Source organism: Simochromis diagramma, unplaced genomic scaffold, assembly GCF_900408965.1.
Source record: "Simochromis diagramma unplaced genomic scaffold, fSimDia1.1 OVJJ01000304.1, whole genome shotgun sequence".
Classification (NCBI taxonomy): domain Eukaryota; kingdom Metazoa; phylum Chordata; class Actinopteri; order Cichliformes; family Cichlidae; genus Simochromis; species Simochromis diagramma.
Window position 1 is genome coordinate 9,341,975 of NW_024387030.1, and position 12,138 is coordinate 9,354,112.

Below are 12,138 nucleotides of genomic sequence, written 5' to 3' on the forward strand. Positions count from 1 at the left end.
GGGAAGAACAGATGGCAGACTGAGGTGGCTTGTGTCTGTTTTCCAGGGTCGCTGAGCAGCCAGCATTAGAACACAGAGGCTAGACAATAGCTAGGCACCAAACCTCGAACCCCCCACCCCCACCCACACCAAAGGTCTCTTCCACACTCATTATCAATGACTTTCAATTACCCCTGTGCCAAACATCACCAAACTATCCTGTCATATTGTCACTAACATCTGTTTTGCAAACACACACGGAGCAGCGGGTCTTGTCACAAAAGTAACCATGTGATGACTCTTTTTCCTGCGTTTTCCACTGATGATCACACATTCGGGCAGTGGCAGTGAACCAAATTGTCGCCCGGGTTGCTACGGGTGACTGGAGGACTGACTTTTGAGCTCCTGAGGCAAACAAGCACATGACAGATTAGTGTGTGGGCCTCCTCCAGGCGTCCACCTCTGTGACCCTTAGGAGTCCCCTCCTTACACCCCCTGCTCTTACCCCTAAAGCCAACCCCTGCCTCTCCTTTGTTCATCCAAACTATCAACAACCTAGAGAGATGGACAAGCAAACAGATTTTTATGTTTTGCAGTCAACAAAAAAAGGCTAAAGTTACTTTGAATAATATTTTCAACGTAAAACTTTTTTGTCTGATCTATTATCAAACACAATTATTATTTTTTTTATTGAACCGCTCAGTTAAATGAAATTATAAGTAAGTCGACTATTTGTTTATTGAAAAAAAAGTACTGTGCCATGTATATGGGAAAGAAAAAGTAGGCACCAACAAACATGGAATAAATAGCTTTTGGCAGTTCGATGTAAAAGGAGGAAGGGCTATTTCAAACTGTTTGCAGATGTGTGTCTGCACCAGCTAAATGCTGCTTGTACTGGAACAACACACAAGGATTAGAAGGACTAGAGGAGCTTAAACAAAACTGGGGATACTACAGGGCTGACTGTTTAGTCTACTCAAACAACATGTCCTCTCTTTTTGAGGAATGGACTTGTACACTTGTTTATCGTATGGAACAAACATCCGTTGCCAGGTTTGGCCGTGCCTGCGTCCATGTCTTGTGAATGACCCTAGCCGACTCTTTTATGTGCGTCTATAAAGGGTGGCAGAGAGAGCAGCTCCCATAGGAGGGCTCGACCTGACGATGACACCCTGTCGTCATGGAGACTAATGCTATGTTGGGCTTGGATCGGGAGTGTGCGTATGTGTGGGTGGGGCAGGGGGGATAGCTACTGTCACTAGTGTATCTAATGATGTTTTCAGCACAATGCTCTTAACTCTAAGACGCTCCTCGCTCTGGTGAACACCTGTATTATCTGCACTGGTATCTTTACTGTTCTCGTAGGTACATTTCACTTTTCAGTCAAAACATAGCTCATTAGCCAATACTCGTACTGGTGTTACATTTAGGATGATAAAAGCCAATTATACTAATAGCTACATTTAAATACCATCTACCCATACATAAACATTTCAGAGCTGAACATTTAGTTCTACTTCACAGTCCAAGGACTCTCTAAATGACTAAAGGATATATCACTTCCCTTTCAAGGAGCCCAGGGGACCAATACACCTGGCTTAGCAGCTTAACAGCATTTCCCAAAACACCCAGGCCAAAGGGTGGCCCAGCACAGAACTTGAGACGCTTGATGCTCTAGTTGGCTACCTACTTGCTCGTCTGACTGACCGCTCTCCCTCTCTCCTACGATCCCTCACTCCCTTGTTTGAGTGCACACACTTAAGGAAAACTTTCAATTTGGCCCCGATTGCTCCTGAGGTTCCTTATTTATTTTCATAGGTGTTGGAGACTTTACACTAGTCAAAAAGACAAGGCCAGAGCCCAGAGAGGTATCTTTGCATCTGAGTGCTTCCTGTTTTCATTGCTAGGCCAACCCTTGTCTTTACAGGGGTTAGTAAGGGTTAGCGGGGGGTTAGCAGGGGTTGAGAAAGAAGGAAGACCAGGGGCGCCAAGGGGCTAATTGTAAAATTTAAAGTTTGCTTTTGCTGAGCACAAAAGGGCATTACTTTTGCAAAGGTAGGAAAAAACTCCCATCACTGCAATTTTACAAATCTGACACGTTCTCTGAAATCTTTCTCTAGCTACTTATCTGACTCTCTCTTCCTATCCTGAATTCTGTGGTCCATGCTTTTGAAGTGCAGCAGAACATTTTACCCCTAACAGTGAAGTTTACCTTTCTGATAACATAATCTCCCTGTAGTATTGAAAAGCTTATACCAACAGTCTGGGATTTCCCTTCCCCTAATGTGGCTGGAAGACATCCAGAACCTCATGGTGAGGGAGGGGGGGTATTAGAGAAAAAGAGTGGGAGGGAAGATAGAAGAAGGGAGTGGAGAGACAGTCTGACCCTCTTCTGCCAGCTAACACCAGCTGATCTGTTCAACACTCTGCCAATTGCATATGGAGCATTTAAGGTTGCCAGCTCTGCAGTGAATACGCATATGGCCTCGACATAAAAGAGATCAGGGTTATCGCCGCCTTCTCTGATTGTGCAATTGTGAAGAACTGTCTCTGAGATCAATATGGTGCAAAAACTGTACTTTCCCCTTGCCTGGGAAATTGGCATACCGAGATTAGCGGTAAATATGACTTCAAGTGAGGTTACTTGCTATATATGACCGTCATGAAGGAAACAATCTTGTGAGTTCTCCCATGAGAGTGTGAGGTCAGAGTAAAGCAAGGGAGGGTGGGAGGGGAGAGGCAAAGGGCAATTTTGTTATACTGAATCTAAAAGCCAACAGTTGTTACTACTGGCCTGTGTTGTTTTTTTGTGTTTGAAGGGGGTCCTGTCCTTTTGAGCTTTTCAGAAGATGTGACAATGGCTGGATGTTGAGAACATATGTAGAGAGACCCCTGCGGCTCATGGAAGAGGAGCTCCATGCTGGCCCCTCAGTTTGAGAAAATACAAGCCCGCTCCTTTCACTCCTCACCCCTCAGTTAATGAATGCGTGAATGGCAGAATGCCGCTATAGGCCATTCAGGGGCCAAAGTCCCCAAGAATTCACCTTTGCACAAATGCATCCAGCTATGGCAAATACATTTGCTTAACAAATTAAAAGAAAGAAGAATGGTTAATGGGTGTGAGTGTGTGTGTTTGTGTGTGTGTATGTGTGTGTGTGAGCAAGAGAAAAAGAGCGAGAGAGTTTATGGGTGGGAGAAGTGGATGGTGAGAAGAGAAGGGGGATAATTCAATTAGCCGTCTTCCTCAGCAGAGAAATGAAGGCAGGTTAAAAGGGAGGGATTATTATTTGTACAAGACTGGCCAAGGCTTTGCACAAAAGAAACAAATAAAGATTGGATAACATCTACAAGCAGGGTTTGTGATAAAGGGGTGAGAGGGAAAGGGGAAAAAAGAGGGTCTGAATTAACCAGCGTTCTGAAAAAATGTGCCCCTCCTTTGCTCACCGCTATTTCAATTCAAATTTAAAACAATTCTAAAGATAATTGGCAGGGACTCTTCCAAAAGGTCTGTGCAGAAGCTGTATGGGGCTTTCATCAGGAAAAATGACCAATCTTGAGAGAATTTCTAGCCTTACCATAAAGCCTGTGTATATAATTTGTTATTTTGTTGTGTTTTAATGACACACAAAAAAACAGGTAATCTTAACAATATTTGAACATTTTTCTTTCAACTAACAGTTAGTGGTACTCAAAAGTTTAATGTCTGATTGAAGCCTGGTCTGTAGCATTTGGTGAGAGGTCTCCAGTCAGAGAGCGATGGGAGCCGCGAACAGCTGTGAAGTCATTTTGATAATGATGAGAATAATAAGCGTGCAGACTGGCGTGGTGGAGCTGCTAAGGCCTGCGAGGCTCAGGGCTTTGCTGTTGCAGCTTCACTGCTCCTGAATAGATAAAAGTGATTAAAGCACTCCTGATTATCCCTGACCAATATGTAATGGATTTACAGCCCTTTCAATTAGGCTGTATTTGCTGGCTGCTTATTGCTTGGGCTTTTGGTTAGGTAATCAGGGTACGGGGCTTTGAGCTGGGAGTGGGCACTGTGGTGGTGGTGGGGGCTACAGAGTGCACAAAGGGCACATGACCCTCTTAAATGTGCGGATGTTCTAAAAGACTCTAAACTAAGGCTCCTTTACTTTCACATTCTCTCTCTCATTTCTTTTTTTTATTTTCCCCATCCCCCTAAACTGTCCATCCATCCCTGGAACGGGGAACCACAACCTCAAGCAGCTTATGTGTCCCGGCGTGGCCACCTCCTTCTGAAATCTGACCTGTGTTGCAAAATCAATACAGCCTGATGTCCTGATAATGTCCTGACATTAGAAAGGGAGAGGGGACATGTGGACCACCCCGTTTCACTAAGAAACATACTCACGGGAAAATAACCGTTTGTGATTTTACAGTTTACATTTAAATTACTATGACATTTAGACATATGATCCAAGACTCTGATCAGTCATTGTCAGAGATTTCTGACAGAATTGTACGGTAAACACTTTCCTATGGAGCTATGGAGAAGAAATAAACTAACACATGTCAATTTTATCGAGAGATAAGTAGATTAAGGTTCCCTTATTCCACAGGAAGACTGATTATGTAAAGAGGCCTTCAATTCCACATCCTACTTCTTTACACAGCTAAACAGTCACAGTCATTCTCTTTTATTCCCCAGTTGTTTTTTTTTATCATGCTGCTTGTTCAGGCCAGAGCTGCAGTGCATCTCGTACTAGAATAAATGTCTTGGATTGTTGGGTCTTTTCTTTCTTTCTTTCTTTCTTTCTTTCTTTCTTTCTTTCTTTCTTTCTTTCTTTCTTTCTTTCTTTCTTTCTTTCTTTTTTTTACAGAAAGTGTGCTGAGCAGAGTAAACAGCCCAAACTGATTAGATTGACCTGGTCACTGTGTCCCTTTGACAGGTGGCTGACAAGTGAGCATCGCAGCAGCACCATCACTCTCTCCCCACTGCCTCAGTAGCTACTGTGTGACAGGTGCGTGTGAGTATGTGTCTTGAATGTGAGTGTCTCTAACTGTTTATTTGGTTTGTTGTGTGTGTTTTTTTTTAAATAATATAGACATATCTCCAAATTATAATGGTTGTGCTTACCGTGAGATGCTGGAACAGCCACGCCCTCATGATGTTTGTGGCCACCTTAGGGAAAATGCCACGCTTTTTCTGCCTCTTCTTATCCTTGTCTGGATCATCGTCATCCCCTGTGCCAGGCGATGCAACGCTGTTGTCTAAGCCATCTCCTGGACGGAAACCAAACCCAGGGTTAAATAACATCCCCGACCACACCACAGGCTCAGAATACAATAGCAAAAAAAAAATGGAACAGAGGTATACAGTCAAAGCTGAGTTTAAGGCTCATGAAAGATGGATAAACGGACAAATACCACAGATAACTTTGAAAGAACTGGAAAGTGCTGCACTAAGGCCAAAAGAATTTCCACAGCAAAGCCAGTGTTGTGTAGTGAATATATGGAGGTAGGGGGATTTAGATGGCCTTAGACGAAGGGCTGTACAGAGACTGAGAGGTTTACATGGAAGCCTCGCAGAGCTGCTCTATACCCCAGAGCACGGGAGGGGAATAGGGGTTAATGACTCTAATGTTATGGTTGGACGCTGAAACACTGGGTTCCTCATTCCATTTTTACAGTAGGAGGAGATGGAAAGAAAAAAAATGGACACAGAGCCTTCAAGTACAGAAGAGACATGGACTCATGTCATTAATTCAATTAAATTTGCATGCTTGACATAATGTAGAGCATTTTTCTCCATCTTTTGATGAGGGCCAAAGGGGACAGGATGGAGTTATGCAGATATGTACTGTAACACACAGAAATTCATGAATTTAGGACATCCAGTTAAAGTGCGTGGAAGTAAATGTTATTTGGGGTGGTTCATTGTTGCACTTCGATGCACATAATGGACTCTTCATCGGCTTCCCGAAACCCTGAACAACCCCACCCCCAAGCTTCCGCCACGAGATTAGCATGACCGGCCAGCGGCGGCTTTGCCTGCATTAATGTCCATCAGCGTTTGATTTCACAAGGGAAGCGTGCACATACCCGGGCACGATTTCTCCTTTAAATTGAAGTTTCCATCTTTGTCCCTTGCCTTTTCCTTGTTCGTCTTCCTCGGCATTAATTGTGCATTAGCAAAAATGATTTACTTTTAACAGTCATAGTTATTTTTTCTTGCCCCCGGGCACAAATGCCTTGAAAGCCTTCCTTGAGGGCATCTAAATTATGTATCTGAAAAACTCCTCCACTAAGGAAGAGAAGGACCCTGACATTCTCAAAATTCAGACTCATATGTCCTCCTGTTTTTGGAGAGGCATCAATCACAGCCACCTATACAAGCCTTAATCTCGCATAAATATTTGAACTAATAACATTAAAAAGGGGGAAAGAAAAAGGATCCGACTAGTGGCGTAATCTAATGCAAAATAAATGAAGAATACAAGGACAGCGGGGGCCCGCACTAACTACTTTTCCCAGTTTTTTTTCTTCCCCTTGTTTTTGCCTCTCTTTTTCTTCTCTGTCTTGCACAGTGTTTTCCTTCCAGATCATTAGTGGAGAGCCACACGAAAGTGGAAAACAGAGAAGTGCCGACTTCGCGCTCCCTGTGTGAAGTTAAAGAAGCAACAGTCCTTCTGAAGGACACATGGGAATGGGGACACAGGCTAGGGGTGTTGTAATTGTAGAATGGGCATTCATTAGTGGCAAATGCCATAAATCCCAGACTAAGTACGAATCCTTGTTCAGGAAAGCTTAAAACAATAAACTTTGGTCTGGCCATAGCCCTACCCTGACTGTGAGGGGCTTCCTGAGAAATGTAACCCAGACGGAAGCTAAGTCTAACTCCCTGAGTTTGCTTCCAAACTTCAATAAAAACACAACTAGTGAGCTGTGAATTTTAACCAACTCCCTTTTGTTTCACTGCTTTTGAGCTTCACTGAATAATGTTGATACACAGTTTGCTGTTTGTTTGTATGCCGCTAGGTTTTGTGTTGATTTTCGAGCTACTCTCCAAATCCCTCTCCTGCTGTGAGCAGTCAGGCTCATCCAATAGAACCACACAGTGGCCAAAAGGCTGGCAGATTAATTTTATTGACGTTTCCATTTTCACTGCAATGCGATAGCCTCCCCCCCGGCCAGGGCCAGAGCGACCCGTGCGTATTTACAGACTGACCTGTCACTTCATTACCCAGCATGCTCGCTGCCTCCTGCCCTAGCCCGCAAGGATGAAACCAGACTCCGGTGCTTTTCAGCTCCTCTCTCTCTCTTACATGTGCACGGATGCTGACATGTGTCCACAGATCAGGCATGTGGCATTCGAGCATTCATTCTGTGTACAGTTTAAATACAAACTGTGTACAGCTTTTGTATGACTTCAAATATGTGAAAATGTGCACACAGTAAATAAAGAATAAAGAAAAATCAAATGTGGACAGAACATGAAAAGAAAGAGCAAAGAAAGAAGAGAAACAAGAAGACGCAAGAAAAAAAAGGAGTAGAAATAGAATAAAGAAGATCCAACTTGCACAACCTCATTACATCTAAAGGAGGGCTGGTGCTTTGCATCCACCCCCACTCCTTTCTTATGAGCGAGAGAAGGAACGCTGCAGGGCAAATTGTCCCAAACGCTAATGGCTTCTGACTGTTCCCTGGCAACTCTGCCATTCTAACCTGTGTGGATGTGCACTCTGAAAAAAAAAAAATCAGGAAAGAAAAAAAAAGTGCAGAGCAGGGGGATGAGTGTCCCATCATCTGGCCATGTGACACAGATGGGGGTTGGCTATTAGGAGGCAGTCGAAAGGCCTAGGGGAGCTGAGGTGCTGGAGTGTAGCCCCAGGCACTTTTGGAAAAGCAGCGCCCTTGGAGACAGAAAAAAGACAGCCCCCCCCCCCCCCCCCCTCTCTCTCTCTCCCACTCTCTCTCTGTCTTCCCTCAACCTTTCCTCCTCCCTCCTTTTCCCTCGCTCACGCTATCAAGATCTTGACTTAAAGTGTCTGCAATGAAAGTTTCTGTGCAGATTTTCAGATGCACGCAAGTGGAGAAGGTGTAATCAGGCAAGATGGAAGACAATGACCGGACGCGATCAGGGCGAGAGAGTGAATGAGTGAGCGCACTAGCAAACAAACAAGCACAAGTCCAAAGCACATTACGCTCGCACACATTCCCTCTCTCATCACCAGTGGGTGGTTATTAAAAATGCATTCAGATATATCTCCTTGTGAGTAAATTGGTCTCAGGGCTGAGCTCATTAACGGGTCGGGATAGGACTGTAAACACACTGCAACTCGGCTTATCTAATGCTGGCACATTCAGGGTCACTTCAGGATTTCTTGCATCGAAAATTGTAAAGTACAAAGTGTCCTACAGTCTCTGCTTAGAATAGGGCAGACTTCAGTGGACTCTTGATGACTTTAGAGCAAAAGTTGTATTGTGTCTAGTAGGTATCCTGCCCCTTAGGGACCCACTAAGGTCGAGTCTGTCTTGTGTATATGACCATGAGTAACATATACTGCAGCTATCAGTATAACAAGAATGCCCTCCCTCTGCTGCTTTGCCGTTTTCATATGCGTGAATAAATAATGACTTGTCAATAGCTGGAAAACACATTCAAATCCAGCCATGTTTAGTTATCACATAACACTCCAGAGTGGTCCATATACCATTAATAATCATACCGTGGAGCCTCTAGACAAGCTTTAGATGTTGTGTGTGTGTATCATTGTAAAGGCTGTGCAGTGATTTTGCACTAGGAAGTCTGGGCGTTTATTTCAGGGTAATGAAGCAAGAGTGTAGAAGCAGTGGCTTATGGAAGCTGTGGTTAAAGTGACTAATTACAACAGACCCCCCACGCCCCCTGTCAGCCCAAACTAGTGAAGCGTGTTCACCCAAGCTCACCCAAAAAAAGGGGGGGAAGAGAAAAACTCATGAGGAGAGTTAGATGGAAAGAGGAGCAGATGGATACCAGAAGCTTGGAGTTTTGCTGCTTTAGGAGCTTCGCTGGTCTTAGCACACCATAGTGATCGGGCCCTACACCTCTCCCTCCAACACCCTCCTATTACCACCACCTCTATCCATGCAGGCTTGGCCGCAGAGAATGAAGTGAAAAGAAGAAGGGGGATTTAGAGCCTCCCTTTTCCCCCTTTTTCTCCTCAACTTTTCAGCCAACATAAGCGGCGTTTAGCACATTCAGTCCCCCAAATGGCAGCGAATGAGAGAAGCAGTGGGGGCTCCTCTTTTGTCCGTCTGGTTACCCCTTTTATTTACTCTGGATTTACGGAGGGGTCTTTGCTGGCTCTGGGACCACATGCTCTTGACGCACACACAATCTCTCACGTAGGCACATACACAAACACATAGAAGCTCTATTCACACTAGTGGAATGGCTATTTGGCTATTTCTCTGCTTCTCTGTGCCGACTAGGGATTACAGATCATCTTGCTATAACTGCAAGCTAGCAATATGGTTTACATTCATGTGAAACACAACGCAAGTGCTAACAAGTAAAACACGATTGCCATACCGGTTAAACACACACACTCAAACTTCCAACTTTTAGATAAAAGTAAAGCATCTGTGAATTTGTGTCTTCGTGTGACCACACACCACAGACGCCATATGGTTTACTGCACTCATTCAGATCCATACAGTAGATGAGGGCTCTAAACTGAACTGTTTTAGTGTGGCTGCACCACTGCAGCCAGTGTTTTACGCTGATTATTTCCTGATCTGTGCTTAAACAAGCAGCAGCCCTTGCACTGGACCATAAAACAACAGCTTAGTAAACAGCAAGCATGCTGACAAATTGGTAGCGCTCAGGCCGGAGTCATTAACAGCCTTAAAACCTGTCAGAGCAATTACAACAAACTTTCTCCTTCAGCAAGTCCCCCTGCCAAACTCAGATGTCACCATCCGCCTCCTCTTTACCACCCCCCGTTACTGCCAGGACACTGGCTAAAGGTGAATTAGAAAGCACTACCATTTTCCCCCTCTCTTCTTCTCCAACAGCCATGACACCCCAGAGAAATGAGGACAAACCTCCATCTCAAACACAGCTGTATCTGCATCCTGGGGGCTACAACTGAGTGGTTCCTTTTGCATGAGAAATAATGTGTAGTTGTCTCCCCTGAAAAACACATCATTAAGTGTTCCCTTAAATGAAGTGGAATAAGAGCTTCTAATTAGATGTTTTTTTTTTCTATGTGTGGGGAAGCGAGGCAGTCAGGCAGTAAGAAAGGCATGGAGAGAAGGAAGGAGGGAGGTGGGGGCGGGAGGAGGGATGTCAGGGAGCGGTTGCTCAACAACTCCTGTACCTCTTCCCCTCCCTCCCATCTCTGCCCCCTTCTCTAAGCCCCCTAACACTGCCATCAGGCAGATATCTCTCTGTCATCCCTGGAATGCTGGAGATAACTATCGCCTCTCCACCGATAGAAGGCCTCTCTCCTCTCACAGGCAGAGAGTTGACCCTACTCTGCACATCCCTACCATAGAGGGTGAAGGCTGAAAAGGGGGGGGGGGTAGGTTGGGAGGTAAAACTTGTTTTTAAAAGCCAGTTAGACTATTTTACCTTTTAACCCAAAATATGGGCTGTAGCAAAGCCATTCCAAAGCCTTTTCAGCCTTACTTCTGTAGCCAAGGAATCATAGTTTGTCCAGAAGCAAGAGGTAGGAGGTGGGCCAAGCTGCCTGATTACAGCTTTTTTTTTGTCTATATTCGCTGCTTCCAACAGTTTTTTATCATTTCATAAAATTCCAATCTGTTGAGAATGTACAATACAACCTGATACCTGCAACAACAATTAACTTTTTCCCTCATAAACCGGGACTGAGAATCCCACAAACAAATTAGGCCTCCCTCCTAAACTCTTCAAGTTCTCTGCATATTTATGTCTATATGAACACACAGCAAATATGCTGCCTTTACATAGATGTGAGTTATATATAAAAGAACGCATGTCAGCTGCGACGAGGCTTTGCCATCCAAATGGGGCTTTGAGGAGGAAAAAAGATCCGAAGAAAAGAGATGGAATAAAGATGTATAAAAGAAAGGAGGCAGGCTGTTGCAGATGTCAAGACCCAATTTGCATGAATGGCAAAGGGCTAAATTGCAGGGGATGGGGGGGATCTACCCTCCACCCCCTCACCCTGCTTTTTTTGGGGGGGGGGGGGACTAAAAGGGAGTTGTGATGCCCATGACTGCCCCTCACTCAGCAGACAGGGATCAGTGGCTAATGAAGGGCTTTGGGCCTCCACCAGATATTTCACACTCTCTGCTTCTCTGACAACTCCACCCTGCTCCCCCCTGCACTCTAACACTGCAGAAGAAACTGCCGCTGCTCTTCCCTTACATTCTGACTTGAATGGGGCTAATTGGTCTCACAGGTAATCTCGGTTCATCACTCGTTTCTTCATAAACAAATTTACAAACCTGCCACTGCACGAGTCCAATTCTCGCTTATGTCTAACCAGACTGCTTCTGTCTTATCTTCTTCTCTTATTATGGTACACTGAAGCTATTGTTAGTCTTGGGATTGTATATATTGACAGTGCTCAATAATTTACCATTTATACAATAGGATGCACCCAGAGAAGCATACCTGCATCTCAAGATTTGATGCAGCATTAAATATTAAAGAAGAAGTGTTTACCAAAAGTAATTAGGGTACAGTGAATAGAAACAAACATGAACAGTAGTAAAATGAGGTGCCCTCACACCATATGCTTCCTAAAAAAATTACTAACTTGCTCTATTTTGGAATTAAAAAAATTTAAAAGCAGGGGAAAAAATGAGAAAGAGCAAAATGAAAAAAGGAGGTGGAGACAGTACCGATACATCACATGGCTCTATCTGCTAGTAAAGAGTAAATGAGTAAATGCTAGTAAATAGATTTCTAATCCCCTCTAGGAACTATTGTATATCAAAGTCTTCTACATAAACCGCAAAGAGCAGCTGTATGCTGGTTGCCAATTTAACTGAGTGTTTTTCTTTCTTCCTTTCTTTTTGTTTTTCATTCAGAGCAGCTTACATCGTTTCAGGCAATGCATGATAACAGCATAAGCAGTGATTCTCTACCCTCAATTACAACTTAAAACCAAACAAACTTGCTGTTTTTAAGCTGAAGAGGAGGTCAAGTCCTCGCCACACCTG

At 44.1% G+C, this 12,138-nt stretch overlaps 1 protein-coding gene across 5 annotated transcripts in view; it reads right to left on the reverse strand.

Moving 5' to 3' along the window:
- meis2a (Meis homeobox 2a) overlaps positions 1-12,138 on the reverse strand; it is a 78,300-nt gene that overhangs the window by 39,362 nt on the left and 26,800 nt on the right. For 4 of the 5 annotated variants that reach the window (XM_040042892.1, XM_040042894.1, XM_040042895.1 and 1 more), the window contains exon 9: positions 5,078-5,223. In XM_040042892.1, coding sequence (XP_039898826.1) covers positions 5,078-5,223 — 146 coding nt within the window. The remainder of the gene's footprint in view (positions 1-5,077; positions 5,224-12,138) is intronic. The other variant, XM_040042893.1, reaches the window with a different exon arrangement.